The sequence below is a fragment of the Mastomys coucha genome, unplaced genomic scaffold, assembly GCF_008632895.1.
Source record: "Mastomys coucha isolate ucsf_1 unplaced genomic scaffold, UCSF_Mcou_1 pScaffold23, whole genome shotgun sequence".
Taxonomy (NCBI): domain Eukaryota; kingdom Metazoa; phylum Chordata; class Mammalia; order Rodentia; family Muridae; genus Mastomys; species Mastomys coucha.
The window spans coordinates 45,302,174-45,320,247 of NW_022196906.1; the positions used below are offsets into that span (position 1 = coordinate 45,302,174).

Sequence of the window (18,074 nt, forward strand, 5' to 3'; positions counted from 1 at the left end):
GCTGTAGGTAAAGTGTGTGCTTTTGGTCACATTAACATTCCATTGATGGATGCTGGATATGAGAGGTGAGTGAGTCATCACACTTTTGTCTGATGCTGCTCCAAAATGTACATCCTTGGTTAACCAAAGCAGGCTTTTCCTTTCTCAGCAATGCCTATCCCTCTATTCTGTGGCATCCAGGACTTTTCATCATATTAGAATGATTTTGAATGCATGAGTAAGTTACGATGAAACTATTCGAGTACAGTTAGTTGTTTCCTGGTTATTGATGATATTGAAATCAAACAATACTACTATGGGAAATTGAAAAATAAAACCCACAACGTGTATTATACAAAGTTATTTATTAGTTTACAAAAGAGTTTGTTCGTTATACTGAGAAGGAAGGCTCTGGAAAAATCCATACCAAAAAAAAAAAAAAAATTTAACAGTGAGTGTATAAAATAAGACTGTCACAGGACCAGGTTTGAGGGCACTGTGTCGATTCCTATGCTACCTATCAGGTGGTTGAAAATGGTGAAATGTAAACCATATGTGGGGTAGTTTGTGAAAGGGTTGAATGGTTGAAGTGTCACCTAGATGCAGTAGAGAAAGAGATACACCCATGACACATTCCAGTGTGGTTTCTACTAACTATAGCAGGCGTCACAGCTTGTCTCCCTCTTATAGAAATCACTAGTGGTGGCTGCCGGAGGGGCAAAGTCTATACAGTCCATGCCAGAGTAAGAGAAGAACTCTGTGGTTCTGAGGGCATCCAAATGCTCTGCCTCACAGGATGCATAGTAGCAGACGGAGGAGGAGGGGGTGCCTGGGGAGGCGTGGTTGTACTGGGGGTGAGAAGGCCAATGCTGGCAGAAGTAGCCTTCTTCTGGGAGACTGGAGTGTAGGGAATCCAGAGGAGGAGAGGTGTAGCCTTCTGGAGTGTAGGAAGGCAGTTGAGCTGGCGAGTAACTGCAGTCAAAGGAGCCAGAGAGACTGGAGGAATCCGAAGGCGATCCTGGAATCTAGAGAAATGAAAACCAGGGAACAAAAAGCTTGGTAACTTAGACAGGATTAAAGGAACGGGGCAGTATGGATTTACTCCTGCAAAGTGAGAAAATTAGGGCTGAGAATGAGCCTAAAACCCTTAACCTAGTCTTTGGAAGTAATCTCATTTGCCGACTGTGATTTCATGACACCGCATCCCAGATTCTGTTTCTCTTTCCCAACAATCAATTGCCTTGCTCTGCTGCCTGCCTTTGTTAAAACCTTGCAGGATGTTTTGTTCTTAAACCACGAAATCTCACTGTGTCTCAGGTCACCTGCACATCAGATCCTGCTGCGTGCCACAGTGTAAGCTGCAGGTGGCACCTTGGGCGTTTCTTCACACTCTTGAACAGGAGGAGTCAGGTAAACACACAGAGGTAGAACCCAAGTCCTCATAGGCCCAGCATCTAGAACACCCGAGGATGCCCAGCTCCTGTCACCAGTGTATTCCCCTGGGAGCTGCCAGAGATCTAATACATCTTAAGCACCTTTACAGTGGCCAACCTTGGAAGCTGAGCAGAAACTGTGTGCTATGCCCCCATGAAAATATGCATGCACGTTCTGTAGAGTTACTTTCCTATCTTCTCTAAATCCAGTTTCTCCTCATATAGACTTTTGACAAATGAAAATAATAAGTATGCACATTTCTTTTTAAAAGGAAAAAACCTTACACAGTTTAAAAACCATTACAGATCCCTAAGACATAAAAGCAATAGTCTTACTCATTTTAAAGAGAACACGTTTTTGAACATTTGAGATCCATCAGGAATAGAGAATCCAAATTCTTCCAAAGATTAGGATTGCTTTGTCTTGTTTCGAGAGAAGGTCTCATGTAGCCTAGGCTATACCTATATATTTAGCTGAGGCTGACCTTGAACTCCTAGCCCTCTTGTCCATGCCTCCCAAGTGCTTGGATTAAGGCATATACCACGGGCTTAAATGTTAACCATCTCAGGCTTAAATGTGTTCTTTTGCCCCAGGCAGCCCAAAGCAGCCAGTAAGTAGAACCAGCTCAGCAGTTAAGCCAGGCCCCATGAGAATGTTGGTGTAGAAGTAGCCTCGATCCATTTCAAGGACTAAAAAAAAAAAATCTAAGGGCTATTGTTAAAACTATTGATTTCCAAATAAACAGATGTCTTAACAGATTTTTTTTAAAAGAGTAGTTCTTTTTTATTGCTAGACATCCACTTACATGGGAAATCATAATACGTGTATTCAAAGGTTTATGCCCTTCGCAGTGCCCACACATTGAACTTTAAAATACTTCCCTGACTATTTCCTGGTTGATAACGTTTGTACGCTTTCTCACGAGATGATGCAAACACTTCTACAAAGCATCTCTACCCCGCAGTTAGCAAGCATCAGGCTCCAGGAAGGATGCGGATCAATTACCAGGCTCTGGTCATGGCAGAAAGGGGCCACTTGACAGCTCTCTGGGAAATAGTGGGGGGCGATGTGTGCAGAGTTGAGCTCTGGGAATGTGTTTGTCTGAAGGTAGGACTCGAAGATCTGGTCGAGGCAGCTAGGACTTTCTTCACAAGAGACACAGGTGGAAAATTCTCGGGCTTGAAAATAACTGGGTGTGGAAGACGTTGTTTCAGGCTCAAAATACAGTCCTAGAAGAGAAAGGGAAATGATTTTTTTTTTTTTACTTAAAAATTGCAAAATAGGCTTGAATAGAGTTTTCTTCTATTTATTATATTTAGGGGGAAATGGAGGTTGGGAAATTCCTTATAAGTAAACACTTTTGGAATTTGAACTGTGTTAGTTGTCTTAGGTTAATCCCAGTCCCAGAGAAATTAATCTAATCAGAATGCATGTGGCCCAGCCAGTATCTAAATGCCACATTCAAGGAAGAGCACAAGCCTCCGCTTTCGGGGCTATAAAAGCATTAGCGACTAAAACTATCTGCAGCTCAAGGAAACTTTTCTGATGAATTTATTGGGGGGCTTTGGAAAACCTTCTGGCATTACGCTCTTGTTGCTTACCTAAACTTTTCATGTAAGGGACTTAAATTGTGGAGAGGAGGGTTTTGAGAAATGATACAAACAGTGATGCACATGCTAAAATTGGGCACTTAGAATGTAGTGTACAAATTAATAGCACTTTGCTCAGAAGTACAAAGAGCAGAAGTGTCTTACTTGTGGACACTTTGAGAGTACAATGGGAAAAATATCATAGAGAACAATGAGGATAATCTGAAAAAAGCATCGCCCCCTTTCCAGTTAATATGAATATTCCCAGTGTATAATAATCAGCTTGCAAGGTTCAGAGAGGGGCAGGTTTAGAGGGAGCCCATTAAAAGTCTCAGGTTCCTTTCAAGTTAAATTAAAGTGACATATTTGGTGGGAACTACCATAAGCACAGGCTTCCTTTTATATGACCTCCTTAAATTCGTAGCTGCTGAGCGGCATAGGAAGGACTGTTTATGTAATAGAGTTATTTGTTTGGGGCTGGGGAAACTTACACTTGTTTGAAAGCTTTCTGGGAAGAGAGTAGAGAGTGGGAAGGAAGCCCCCGTGGACTACAAGCTCAGTGAGCAAGAGCGTAGACATCATCCTGGATGGTCTGATTACAACCCCTACTGCACCAAGAAAAGCCGACATGATTCTAAAGCCAACCCTGATTTTAGAGTGAAGTCGAGTTGCTTGGAGACCAGCAGCTGGGATGAATGTAAAGGATAGAGTCTTGGTACAGAGTAGACAGTTCAGAATGAAGGCAAAACCATGTCTTTCTGGGCTTGTATCTGGAGTCACCTTCTGATTGGTTGGATTCCAATTAAATGGTGGTGCCTCTCTTAACCCCCTGCATCAGGCTCCGAAGGGCTTCTGAGATGGACTTTTGAAAGGGTTTGAGGAAACCATAAAGCTGGCTGTACTGACCTGCAGACGATGGCATGGTGGTGTCTGGGAGGTGGAGACTGCTGCTTCCTGACAGCTGTCAAGGCAAGAAGAGGAACTTGAAGCAGAGGGAAGGGCTGCGCTTCCCCCCCTGGGGAAGCTGGGCAGGGGATTCGATGGGGACAGCTGCTCCTGCTCTGAGGTAAGCCTTCTTCTGAGAACACTGGACTTTAAACACAGCCGGCATTATATTTGAGATTTGCTTTTTTGTTTGCTTACTTGAGCATTGTTTTTTTCCTCCTAACATCAGATTCCTTGATAAAATATTAAGTTATTAATTTTGATAAGGGTTAATGTAAGTCATTTTTTTTTGTTACAGACATAGGAAAACTCAAGAAAAGTCAATAAGCAGCCTTTCTATTAAGCAATTTATTTTATAATGAGTAAGAGTTAACATTTACTTAACCCAACTATGACTATAGTCAATACGTTTTCTTCAAGTTTGTACCTACTACTTAGTTTCTGTGTCCTAGGAATTAATTTCTTAATTAATTAAGAAATAAGTAATAATTAGACATTGTTTCTAGATTTCCTTAATCTGAGAAGCTAAAATATTCACATTTATGACCTCTAAAATATAAGAAAAAAATTCTGAAGTATTTAGTGATTCAGAGCCTATAAATATTTGAGTTCATAGCCAGAAAAATAGTTCTTTGCAAATTAAAAAAATTTTCTATTTTCTATATAATTTACTTTTTAAAATTACAGTATCTAAATACTGAAAATTCATGAGGCTGAGCCTTTCAAATGTTTAAAGTCAAGCAGCTTGCCATTTCCAGTTGAAAGGACAATTATGCTAACCGAGTAATTTGGGATTTTTTTTCTTTTAGATTTCAGGTGGTGGCTTTAAAGTTTAAAGGGACCATGGCTGTGGCTCTGGGCTAGGAAGGGGAGCTCACCACTCCTCTCTTGGGTTGCAGGAGTAGACTCACTCCTGTTCTCTGAGCCACCGAAAGCACTGCACAGCCAGCCACTGCTCAAACAGGAGGTGTGTTAATTTTGAAAACGATCCATGCTCTAATGTCATGAACCAGGAAGCTGGAGGCCTTTACCAGCTCTTTATGCAAATATTTGGCTGCAGCTTGAGCTGAAGGACTTGGAAGGAGGGGTTTTTTTTTCTTTCTTTCTTTTTTTCTTTTTTAAATCTGCTTCATTGGTAGAGTTTGCTTTTAACCCACTGCTTTCCCCATTGGCCTGTTTGCTTGCTTCCCTGTTCTCCTGTTATCTCCTGGAGGTATGTTTACAATGTCCTGTTTGATATTATCTTTCTGGCCCTTGGTTCACTTTCAGCCTTGCTCCCAGAATACAAAGAACGGTGCCTCTCTTATTTCAAGCAGCACACACATCCACAATCGACAATATATAAAAACACATTAAGCCTATTAAAACAAAACAAAGGAAAACTAGTGGTTAAAAAGAAGGTAAATTTTATCTTTAGATAAGCACCAACTCAAGTTTCTCTTTGCCCTTAAAGAAGTGGTGTGTGTGTGAGTGTGTGTGTGTGTGTGTGTGTGTGTGTGTGTGTGAGACTGATAAGGCTGAAATAAAAAATTTAACTGTACCAGTCTGACATGTATACTTTCTTCTGCTACAATTTGAGACTTAGATATCTACCTCAGTCTATAACTACCATTCATGATTGGTTTCTTAAAGGTTCAAACAGTTATTATTCTGACTTCATAGCCAATTAAGGCAGATTTACTCTTGCCTTGCAGTACTTAGCACAATTAATTCTCTCTTGGATGACTGTTTCCCAGAGAGGTCTTTTAATGTTGGACCAAGTTGGATACAGTCTACCAAACTGGAAAGGTCTGCCTAGAGCAGGCACACATTATTCTCCCTGGGGTGATCTGCCACCCTCGCTGACTGGGTACACTGTAGCAGTCCCAGAACCCCAAAATCCTTCTGTTTGCTCTCAGAAAGAGAGTCTACATCTGGGTCTCCTACTGAAATGACTCCTGTGAGCTGGAAGGGACAGAGAGGAGAAGTTTCTAGGAAGCACAGTAGAGCGTATCCCAGCTAGCAGCGTTCCGTCCTTAACAGACGTTGGTTCTGAAGGCTTGCTTCATTCTCACAGGGAACTCAGAAAATGCCAAATCAGACTTCTCTCAGGAACAGAGCTTGGTCAAGTACTGAGGTGAAATCCTTCCTCCTGCCCTGTTCTCTGCTATGAGCCAAGGGTGCTCACATAAACTTTAAGAACCCAATAGCCACAGGATTGCTTTGCCAAATTGGAATGCTCTGGGTATAGTTGAAGCTGAGTTCTGCCAAGGACCAAAACTCCTGGTCCTGGTTTGATGAATGGTTTAGTGATGAACCATTGTGGTTACTAAGCTCCTGTTAGTATGGTTGGCTCTGCAGAACAATGAATTTAGAGAGCCAATATTGAAAAATACGATGATCTTGTTTCTACCTTTAGCCTCTTACTAATTTCAAGACTTTGGATCTTAGCTGTCGTGGAGGAATACAGATTTCTGATCTATTTATGTCATTTGATCATTACAGTCAAATGAAATAATTAATATACAGAGGTACTTTGAACAAAGAATCACTGCAAATCCACCTTTGTATTGTAAGGACATTCTACTGTTGCCTGAAATTCTGTAAGTGGGGACAACTAACTTCTCTAGTTGAATGTATCAAATCATAGCAAATATTCTTGAACTCTAAGTTCTGAAAGAAAGATGGAATATACATTAGTGTAAATGGCCTATCCATCCTTAGTTGGAATTTATTTTAGTGATATGTTGAGCACTTACCATGGAGAACACCCCTCGGTACTTATTTAACCTTTATATAACCCTATTAGTTTTCAACTGAAAGATTAGGGGAACAGACAAAAAAAGACTCTAGTAAGTCAATGTGTTGGAGGACATGTGACACAGAGTTACTGAGAACTAAGCCCAGGCCCTCTGGCTCAGAAGCCTATCTCACTATCCCTCCATAGTTTCTCCCTCCTGTTGCTTGATGTGCCAAAGTTCCATTCATGAGATCCTACATGGACCTAGAACAGGATCACATGCTGATGAGACCAGTGATAACATAGAAGTCTGGAGTCCTGTCTGATCATCCCCTTATAACTATACCTACGACAAGCAATAACAGTATCATGTGCGGATACTGTCATGGCTCTTCGGATTGAACTCTTTCTTGGTGGACAAGCATGCCTGGCTTACATGGTTCTGCAGCTGCCCTAAACACTCAGGTAATAAATTGAGGTGTCAGGGTGCCTTACCCAGATCAGTTCTATAATAATTCTGCATATTCCAGAGACAGAGGCCTTTTCTTCTAGAGACTTCTAGTGACTGGTGATTTTTCATATACATGACCTCAGAATCTAAATAGGTTTAGATTAGACAGAGAAACTAAATAGGTTTCTGGGAGATATTTTTTCAATGAGTTTGTGGGGGCTGTATCTAATACTCTCTTAACACTGTACAAACATACTTAACCTGTTGGCTGCCTCTCTCCCTTGCAGAGGACCAGGAAGCCTTCCCCACTATGAGCAGTGAGAGATGAGCCTCCCACAGTCCTGAGCCCTACACCATGTCGCACATGTTTTTGTGGCTGCCTGTGGTGACCTGGGATGAAGTTGGGAACACATGTAAGCATCTCTGAGCAGGGCTGTGCTTGTGGGTGGCCTCTGCATCTTCCCTGACACAGGTCTGAATGAGGCCATCCATGGGCTGGGAGGGAGGGAGAGGGAGAGGGTGGTGCTTACAGTTGTCCCTGAGGCGGCCTGGTGTGCCCTTCTTTGCTGGAGAAGCTCTTTCACTGTCATCTTCACACGGACGCCTTGATACACCTTAGGTTTTTCTGGGGAGAGGCAACAGGGTCAGTGGTCAATCCCAAAGCTTGGGTGTCACGGGGATACAGTGAGGATTCCCTTGGTCAGGTTAGGATACCCAAGGCCAAGTTTCTACCTTTGAAGAACACACAAAGAGAATGTAAAAAGAAAAAAAAATCCACACTTCTCAAGCTAGAAAAGGTGAACGCAGGCAGGTGCTTCAGGGTCCTAGTGGGAACGGTTCTTGTGGGCATCTATGAAGTTATTCACCCCTCTCTGGGCCCCATCTTCAGAACAGTACAAGCTGTTCTGCTCTGGAATGTGGAGGGAGGTCAATCAAGCCTGCTATTTTGGCTAGGATAGTAAAATCTGGGGTTCCGGATCAGCTCGTGGATCTGGGGGTACTCTCTGTTTCACAGTTGATCTCGCGGCCCTCACCATAATGCTTATATGGTGAACAACCTCCCCGCAGCGTCGTCCCCCCCCCCCCCCCACACACACACACTGTCAACCTTTAATTGTGCTGTCCTTGGTCTGGAAGCCAGCCCTGAGAGAGCTGCAGGGGTCTGGGCAGTCTGTCCTGTCCTGTGAGGGACTTACTGCACTGACCCCAGAAAAGGGGCCAAGCTCGGGAAAGATTCTCCTGTCGGTTCTTTCTCTTTTTCAAATATGTTTTTTTCTCCCTCACCCACTTTCTCCCTCTACTCCCCGGCTCTGTCGCTCTCTTCATCTCTTCCCACCCCCTCCCTTTCCGGTGCAGGCGTTTGGAGAACTGGGCTGTGGAGGGTTCTCCAGCAAGAGCTACAGCTCTTGAGTAAAGGCATCCATCCCGAGGCTCCCTAGGACCGCGCAGTCGCCTGGAGGCAGCCCTCCGGAAGGGGCCGCCCCTGAGCCGGCAGAGCTGGGCCGGGAGACCTGGGAGAGCCCAAGTGGCCGGCCGTGCTAGGCACGGGTCGGCTGGGAGGGACCGGTGACAGCCTGGGGTTCCCCGGCAGAGCGCAGTGAGTAGGTCTGGCTGGTTGTTAGGCAAGGCTAGACCCGGCAGACGCACTTTCCGAGTAGGGTTTGACTTAGAAGCCCAGTGTGACTCCCACCCCGACCTTGACCCTGGGGAGAGCGCTTATTAGTCGCACGGGGAGGGGCGGAGCACAATGGTCCCTGTCCTAGGCATTTGGCGACAGTGCCAGGCCACCAGCGCCTCGCCTGGTTAGTGTAGGGACCGCGGCTGGACAGCAGGGAGACCCCCACCCACGAGCCAGATCCTGAGACCTAGGATTCCCTAGAAAAGTTAGTGCGCTATTCTTCCCGGTCCTGGGCGTCGGTTGTCTTGCTGCAGTGCCAGGACGCGCCCACTACGCTCCAGTCTCCTTCCCTCCCATTCCCACGGACTGGGTCGGCTCTGGGATCTGCAGGCAGCGCGGGCGAGCCTCGGGGTCCACGCGGAACCAGCCCCAGCCCAGCTCCCAGCCGGGTGCGTCTTGCTCCAGTCCAGGGCTCACCGCGAGCCTCTAGCTCCCCCGCGCCGCCGCTTCTGGGCTCACAAGGTCGGCACCTCCAAATTCCCAGGACGCCAAGGTGGAAAAGTGAAAGGGCAGGCAGGGGCGTGGGGCACGCGATTGTCCGGAGTGGCCTTATGGGTCTCTGGGCCTCTGCTCTGGGGAGCAGGCACCCAGAGGGAGCCGACACAGCGGGCTCGCGTCCTCTCTGGATCCATGCCCGGCCCTGACTATTATTCCCTGACTTTGTGCCTCTCTGTTATACGCAGGAAAAGCAGAGGAAACACACTCGGATCCAAGTGCCCCTGGCCCTCTTGACCCGACCCCTGGAGAAGCGTCTGAGTTACCCGACATCCTGGTCAGCAGGAGCTGGGCCGGAGACTGGATGCTGCAGTTTCAGAGACTTAGCACCTAGGAAGGCTCCTGTGCAGGGAGAAAGGCAGAGATGCGACATTTTTAAAGTTTCACAAAACACGAGGCAGCACCCCGGTCCCTGGATCAGGAGACACACAGAATAAATGTTTTATACCTTCGGGTATAGGTTTGAGTTTTTTCCCCCTCATGCCAAGTATTTAAAACCTCTAGAAACCCATGATTTGACAATCAATGATTGCGCGATACTTTCAATTTGAATATTCAAAGGCTTAACAAAATGGACTATCTTCTGCAGAAATCCTGCACACAGGCACCCCACAGAGAGTCCAGAGAAACAGAGAGTGAGATCCCTTTGGGTCCTGACCCTTGCTTTTCTCCTATTTTAAACATTTTGTCCACCTGCCCACAGACAGAGCAGGTGTCCTCAAAGAAGCTCAATGCTAGTGCCTCAAAGGCTGCTCAGAAGCCCCCACTGGCCTAGGCTGCTCCCTGTGAACCACCTGAGCCAGACTGGACAGACACACTGAATCTCACTCGTCCAGTCTCCATTTTAAGGGGGAAATCTCAGGTTTTGGAGAGTGAACATGGCAGACAGAGGGTGTGGCACAGCAAAGAGCTACTTTGGGCCCAGGCTGCAGGCTAGAGGACAGTGGAGGCCGAAGCTTTGCGCTTTGTATTCCTCTGGCCCTGCCTGGCCGCAAGGCTTGCCTGTCTGCATCCTCCCTCCTGCTAGGCCACAGATTGTTCCAGCAAGCAGTCCTTGTACATCAGCATTCACTTTACTCTTAGGAGCTGTGGACCATCACAGTTGCCCTTGACCATCTGAGATTCCTTTAGGCCAGGATTCTACTGCTGCATTGTGGCAAGCCTTAATCCTATGTTTTGGTTTGTTTTTAATTCCTCGACCCTCCCCCACCCCCAGCCTTTTTACCTCATAAAACTCCTGATTCTTTTAGAGGAAGGGTTTGGGGCTTTTTGTGAAGGCTCTGAGGAGAGAAGTAGGAGGAATTTGGAGTCAAGCTGTCTTCTTGGACTCCTCACTAATAGCTTGGGCCTGTGCTGATGCATATTTTTGAAGCTCTGCCTGAGTTGCTCTCTGTCCTGTGATTTGAAGGATGAAGAGCCTGGAGAGATGGAATGTCAGGCCAAGATGTCAAAGGGAGACAGAAAGGCCCCCCTTTGCAAATAACTAGGATATTTCCAGGAATGCAGATAAAGTGATGGTCTAGACCTCAACTCTTTAATCTCCGAGTTGTCTGAAGTACAAACAAAACAAAACAAAACAAAAAACAAACCAACCAAACAAAAGCCCCCCAAAGCAAGCTTTAGATTCAAAAGCCTATAGAAAAAATATCTGAAAACTTAAAATACATTGGATATAGTATATTAGATGTAGAATATCTAACAAACCACTCAGCTAAAGGGTCTCTGGGGATGATAAAAAGCATGCTGGGTAGACCTGTCTGCCAGGCTGGTGGAGCCACACATCTAGGAAAGGATCAGGGCTGGGGACGCCCGTCGGGGGAGAGTAGGATGAGGTGTGGTTGTACTTGGTCCAGCTGGTGTTTATCAGCCACTGGGCCCTATTTCTACAAAGCCAGGCCTGCAGGCCTGAGGACCAGACCTGAGATCTTAGAGAAACCCTCTTTCTGGCATCACATCCTTTCTTCCTCTAGTCAGCATCTCCCCTTGCTGCTTTTCTCCTTTCTGTCTTGCTTTTAAGATCTCCTTGTTGTCCTTTGCTGTTTTGTTTATTCTCCCCACCCCATTTTCTGTTCCTTGTTTTTCTCCCTGTTGACATTTTTCTTCATTTCTTGTCCCTCTTTTCTCTCTGGCTCTATACATGCCTCTCTTTCCCCTCTTCTGGAGTGCTGTCTCATTCTTTTACACTAAATATTTTTTCTTCAGCTCTTCTTTCACACAGGAATGAGCAGAGGTGGCCTGAGATCACAGTTTTCCCTTGACAATATCAAGGACATTGGTGCTGGTGAATGGGTTCTCCAGAGAGAACACAGGCTGGAAGACATAGGCTCTTTAGAAACCTGGTGTCTACAGAGATAACAAAGAGCAAAGAAACCTGCATCCTTTCTCCCAGAAGTCTTTGCCTAACCCATGGCTAACATCCTGGGGTATTTCCGTGTTGGTGCAGTTCCTGCGGTTCAGAGTCTGATGCCATTGCTGGCAAATAACTTCAGAAAACTACTTCCACAGGCCTATTTTGAGAATCTTCCCCACATTATCTATACTGCAGATCAGCGCAACATTCAGGAATTTTGGATTCCTGTTCTTGTAACTGAAAAGCACAGACATTTCAGAGTCAAAGCCATGCTTCAGGAGGCAGGAGACAATGCTTTCTCAGTAGATCCCCTTTGCATCTGTCTGTCTGTCTGTCTGTCTGTCTGTCTGTCTGTCTGTCTGTCTGTCTCTGTGTGGTGTGCATGTGTGTGTGTGTCCATGTGTGTGTGTGTCCGTGTGTCTGTGTGATGATGAATGATATCTAGAGCTACCAGCTATTTTTAGTGTGAGATTCCAAATGCCTCTGGAAGTTGGTACCCTGCTTGATTGCTTGCTCGCTCACTTGCTCATCTGTCTATCCCCGTGTTGAGACAGAATCAAGAGCATGCTGGGTAAGCACTCTACAGAAGAACTATTTCCCTAGCTGAGAAGATTACTTAAAGTTCTCATGTATCGTTCCTGGGTGCCAGGCCTGTGTTGCATACTAAATGTCAGAACTGGTGTTCAGACTTTTGTAAGTATCACCCCAAAGTCCTTGCTGTGTTATCAGTGTGTCCAAGGGGCTTAAGACTGCAGCATAGATGACAGGATAGTCTAGAAACATGGAGCCCTGAAGAAGCAACCGGCTAGTGGTGAGGATAAGTGGATCATTATGCTGACTATGGTTTGTGGTGGTCCAACCAGAACCCTCTTTCTGGGGGGGGGCTTATTGCTTCTAGGATGCCTCCCTGAAGGCCCAACAATTCCTCTGAGGTTGTAAAGACAATTTTGTGTCTGGTATGCTGCCACAAGCTCCTTCACTTACTTATAACACTATCTTGATGTTGGGTGTGGGGAAGGATATTGAAGTGCTGAGAGGGAGTTGACGGCATCATGACTTACAGTAGCTTTCTAGCTTGTAGCTCCATTGTTAGCTCAAAGGAAAATCTGTGCGGAGGAGATGGGTCTCACTATATGTAAGGCAGATTTTGCCTTTAAATGAGCGATAATCCACTGAGATGTTCGTTCCTTGAGCACCAAGTGTGTACCAGGCACAGTAACGAGTACCAGGAATACGAAGGTAAGCAAGCCTTGGTTTCTGCCAGCAAAGGCCCCATGTGCTCACTACTGCTTTCCTATTGCAGGCTCGTTTGCATGCATGCATGCATTCATTCATTCTTTCACTCATTCATTTACTCACTCATTCATTCACCATTTACTCAACCACCATATGTTAATTGCTCTGACTGATCCAGTACTTGCTTTCCACTCAAGCCTTCTCCCCTTAAAGCCCCTGTCCATAGTTTTTCCCATCCTCCCTAAATCAGCTTTTCAGAATCTCTGCTTTTCCATGCCACAAACTCAGAAATCCTTCAGTTTGTCACTGACCATCATCAAGCCAGCAGCACCTGGGGTGAGTGGAATAGGCATTGTTAGTGTGTAAAGTTGAATGTTTTTAATGGAAAAAAATATCGATGGTCTTTTGCATGCAAATGACCCAGCACAGCGTTGTGCTTTGCCCTCTAAAACAGGTTTTATTAAACGTAGACATGTGCATATTAAAAGACCTTCAGTATAAGGAAAAGGTGTCATTATTCCTTCCAAATTTGACTAGAGCCTTAAATTTTCTTTAGTAATGCAAAATCCTTTTGTCATCTCAATGTTGGGACACTGTTACCAAATGTTATGGGAAATATCAAGTTCCAAAATGTTGAATACATAGAAGAAACATGTATTTATTTATGAGTCCTTAGGAAGCACGTTTGGTCCATGTGAAAGTGGCCAAGAAGACTAGGCGATGGAGATTGTATAATAATGCATACATAGCCTGTTTCTTCTCCATATAGTATATATTCAGAATTTAGACTTTCCTTTAAGAAAAGGTTATGATGAGCCAACCTTTGATCATTTATTTTTTATACAAGAAAAGTACCATACCATACTGCTTGGAAAGCTACTTTTTTACTTAAAACATTTTTATTGTACCATACTTCTAACATAAAAGTGTACAGAGAATGCTGTCATGCAAAGCTGTGAATATTTCACCAAAGTTGGGAAATAAAATGGCTGAGTGATGCTTCTTTTGCATTCTACTTTCTAAGAATTGGAACTTCTGGATCCTTCCACTTCAGATATTTGATTGGGGGAAAGGCCTATTATTATAGTTTTTGCTCTAGACGAGCTAATACCTTGATATTATTTGTTAGGTCTATAGTTTTTCCTTTTGGAATATGGAACTCTAACTCTGTTCCTTCTTGTAATCTATTGACAATGCATTTTGTAAACCTCTATGTCTTATTTGGTCTGAAGTTATTGTTAAAAGATATTTATGTACCACATATCTAATAAAGCATGATGCCAATGCTTAAAATAACTCTGGAAAATTTATTATTATTTAGTTTGACCCTGGGAAGTTATAGTTCTTGATTTATTGTGTTTCTTTAATCGTACCAGAGATAGTAAGCCCCAAATAACTAATTTGTATGTCTTCTTAGAAACATGTCAATGTACACATGGTTAGTAAAAGATGCACCAGTATTTTTTGTGCTACTTCAGAAGTTCATCCATTTTTATTCTTAAAGATATTTTAAAGTACTTTATCAGCCATCTTAAGAGTGTACCCACAAACTTTCAATATTCATCCATAGTCAACTTATTTTAGAGGGCTGTAATCCACAGAATCAGGGGCTAAATAGCTTTTGTGGTACTTTTAATTCAATTTACAGAAGGTTTACTGAGCACCTACAACCTGTTGGCCCCAAGCCAGGTGAGTCATTCATGAGTCCTCCACCCCCTTGAATCTTTAACTAGATAATCACTCTTTGTCTAAAGCAGTGGTTCTCAACTTTAATAATTCAACCCTTTAATATAGTTCCTCATGTTGTTCCTCAACCATAAAATTATTTTCCTAACTACTTTGGAACTGTATTTTTGCTACTGTTATGAATGGCATGCAGGGTATCCGATAGGTGACTCCAGGGAGCCTCGACCCACAGGTTGAAAACCACTGATTTTAGAGTGTAGGCAGTTGTTCTTCCTAGAGTCAGTGATCAGTGAATATGTCGTATAAGATAAACAGTGTAACAGTGGCTTGAATAGAGAAGGCACTTTAGACAGAACCCAGCTGTTGACTCTAAAGTTAATTTTAGCCAGTCACTATAATATCATTAGAGGATGATATCCTTGGGATCAGTTATTATTTTGGTACTTTAAATATAAGTGGTTTTATTCCTGACTATGTATTTAAATTTACATGTTGAACAGGTCGATCTGCAGATACTCTCTTGTGTATATGCCTCTCTCTATGCAAGCACCTGCCTTAATGCTGAGGTTGGTAGCTCTGTCCCCTTTGCGGACTTATTCTCGGCGGTGCACTTTAATAAGTACCCTGCTATTGTTTAATTAACTCAGCTGTGGAAAGTCATAATGATCATTTAAAAGTACTTATTAAACAAACAAAGTGAAGATGTGGTTTCCTTCTCTCATTCTTCAGGGTTCGTATTACACCGTAAGAGAATTAAAAACACTTCAACAACGTGCTGTGTCTCCGGTGACTCACCGGGTGATGGTCTACAAGGCAGGCTTTGCATGGGCAAATTTTACATTTCACTTAACGATTTTTATTGCATGAGTTTATTTATTTGTGCCTGGGGTGTGTGCATAAGGGGTGTATGCATGTCACAGTACACGAGTGGAAGTCACTTCTCCCCTTCCTACCACGTGGACCTGGGGATGAAAACTCAGGACAGCAGGCTTCGCCTGTTAAGCCTTACTGGTGGTCTGTAAGTTTCACCTTTGACTTCTGGTATTTTCTTAAGTAGGTTGAACTTGACATCACCACTTTCACCCAACTTAAACCGTAAACATGCCCAGAGTCCTGGCAAGACCTAAAAGAGATGGCATTCTGAGCTGAGGCTCACAGTTTACTTTGGTTCTTCCGTGGGAGGGTATGAGTCAGAAGGCATCAGGGAAGAGGGTGGGGGTGGGGTGAGGGGAAGGAGGGGGAGAGGAGAGAGAGGAATGCATTTTTTCCACATTCTGATATTGTGCAACCAAAGGTGAGGTTGATATCCACATATTGCATAGGAAACAGTGTGGGGAAATGTGATTAATTTCCTTGACAGAACCTTGTAGTTTGTTTCCATTTTTAAAAATAAGACATTTCTAGAACAAAAAAGTGGCCAAATTAAAGTATATGGAAGTGACACACGGTCCTTAAAAATCATCCACCACTTGGAATTTATCAGCCTCACTCCTACTTTCCCCATCCCCCTCTCCTGATGGCTGTAACAGGCATTAGATGGAGAATGGGTTGTATGTGTCTCCCTTGTTATAGGTTAACCTTGTGGACATTGAGAACCAGGTTAGCCAGTTTAACAAGAGTGGAGACAACTTGGTGTGCTCTGTTTCTTTCTATATTCCAAGGCCTGATAGCCAGGCTCTACTTGCTTGAGAACCAATGTCTTTTCAGAGTATTACAAGATAAATGATCAAAATTTTCTAGTAGATAAATGCAAAGTGAGCCAAGATGACGAATACTGAACATAATAGCTAAACAGATGTTAGAATTATAATTTACAGAAACTACATTATACTATCACTACTTAGTAACTTTCCCTGGTGGGTACTATATAACTATTGTTATTAAAACATTTACACAACCGATCTAGAAAACTACCTCTCAGGCCCTCGTGAAGATCCCTACTCTACAGGGGGCCCAGGTTTCTTCCTTCCAGGGCAGGGGCCTGATACTTGGGTCTGAGGAACAACTAGATGACAGAGGGTCTTCTAGAGCTCCTGAGAACCAGAACAGAGAGATCTTAAGTGGCAGAAGAGTCCAGAAAGAACAGCTCCCCTCTGCTTCGGTGATGCCAGCTTTCCCAGGTGAGCACACACTAAGCAAAGTGGAGCTTAGGTTGGCCTTTCCTTCGGGTGTATACTCATTGTAGTGTACATCAGGACTGCCGGGCTATGAGACTGCTCTTTCTGATGTTTTGAGGAATCTCTGCTATTGAAGAGTTGCCTGGCATTCAAATTAACCTAAGTGGATAAACAGATAAAGAGAACCCCCCTCCTCTCAGCTCAATCCTCACTCCTGTGATCTGTGACAGTATAGAGGAACCTCAGGGGCATACATTAAATGAAATAAGCCAAGTGCCCAAAGATGAGTGTTGCATGATCTTACTGGTAGACATAGTATAGATGTATAGAGGTAGACATTGTATAGATGTATGTATAATCACTTTTGGAAGTGATTAACAGAAACTAAGGTGGGGAAGGGGAGGGAGATAGGAAAGAAGTTAGTCATTGGCTACAAATGTAAGTTAGGATAAGCAAGTTTTGGCCTACAACTGTATAGTAGAGTGACTACCATCAATAATAACATAGTTAATATTTCAAAAAACTGAAAAGATGATTCCCTTTATTGTTATTGTAATCACTGAAGAAAGGATTTTAATGTTTTACTATCAAGACAGGATAAATGTTTTGAAGCCATGGGTGTGATAATTGCCATGACTTGATCACTGTGTAACGTTTGCATATTGTGTTAGTTTTCTGTCAGCCTGACACAGGCTAGAGTCATCTGGAAGAGGGCACCTCAGTCAAGAAAATGGCCTCATCAGACAGGTCTGCTGGAAAGTGTGTGGGGCCTTATTTTTTTGGTAAAGGATTGATGTCTGAGGCCACAGTCCACTGTAGTGCCGCCCCTGACAGGAGGTTCTGAATTGTAAAAACAAAACCAGAAAGTCAAGGGAGCCACGGGGGACAGGCCGGGAAGCAGTGTTCCTCCGTGGGTCTCTGGCCGCCAGGTCTCTGCCCCGACTTTCCTTCATGATGGGCTGAGCTGGAGCTTTGTAAGGCCTTGCCTTCCTTCCCAAGCTGCTTCTGACAATGATTTTTATCATGGCAACAGAAAGCAAATTAGATTATGCATATCAAAGTATCACATTGTATTCCCACAGATGCGTATAATCATTTATATACATACATGCATGCATACATACATGTGTGTGTATGTATGTGTGCATATCTAAAGCTGCCTAAAACTTGCTGTTGAGAGAGAGGAAGTCACCAGTGAGAGGTGGCCACACAGCAGCCACCAAATCTCACTTTTCCTTTGTTCTTACATGGGTACTCTCCAGCGAGGGAGCTTTGAGCACAAGGAAGAGGAGGGCTTTTAACTTGAGCATTTCTGTTCGTATTCCATGAGCTAGTTTGCTGAGGCAGAAAACCTCACCACCAGAAGATAAGAGGAGACACGTTCACAATTTGCAT

At 44.0% G+C, this 18,074-nt stretch overlaps 1 protein-coding gene across 3 annotated transcripts; it reads right to left on the reverse strand.

The window, feature by feature from the left end:
- Nucleotides 1-327: 327 nt before the first annotated feature.
- Colca2 (colorectal cancer associated 2) lies at nucleotides 328-10,073 on the reverse strand. Of its 3 annotated transcripts, XM_031344234.1 has the most exons (6): nucleotides 9,739-10,073; nucleotides 9,557-9,632; nucleotides 7,648-7,742; nucleotides 3,909-3,963; nucleotides 2,419-2,642; nucleotides 328-1,004 (listed from the first exon to the last, which is right to left on the reverse strand). In XM_031344234.1, exons 2-6 carry the CDS (start codon nucleotides 9,561-9,563, stop codon nucleotides 630-632), a joined length of 756 nt encoding a protein of 251 aa, XP_031200094.1. In that variant the 5' UTR covers nucleotides 9,564-9,632; nucleotides 9,739-10,073; the 3' UTR covers nucleotides 328-629. The 3 variants fall into 3 exon arrangements, with proteins under 3 accessions (XP_031200094.1, XP_031200098.1, XP_031200097.1); XM_031344238.1 differs by lacking the exons at nucleotides 9,557-9,632; nucleotides 9,739-10,073 and adding an exon at nucleotides 8,226-8,375; XM_031344237.1 differs by lacking the exons at nucleotides 7,648-7,742; nucleotides 9,557-9,632; nucleotides 9,739-10,073 and adding an exon at nucleotides 4,826-4,934 and having other exon boundaries at nucleotides 542-1,004.
- Nucleotides 10,074-18,074: the final 8,001 nt, after the last annotated feature.

Excerpts from the sequence above, each read along its gene's own strand:
- Colca2 (XM_031344234.1), bottom strand. Across the intron at positions 2,643-3,908 it reads CACCATGCCATCGTCTGCAG|GACTGTATTTTGAGCCTGAA; the intron begins GTCAGTACAGCC and ends TTTCTCTTCTAG. Across the intron at positions 1,005-2,418 it reads TCTGCCATGACCAGAGCCTG|ATTCCAGGATCGCCTTCGGA; the intron begins GTAATTGATCCG and ends TCATTTCTCTAG.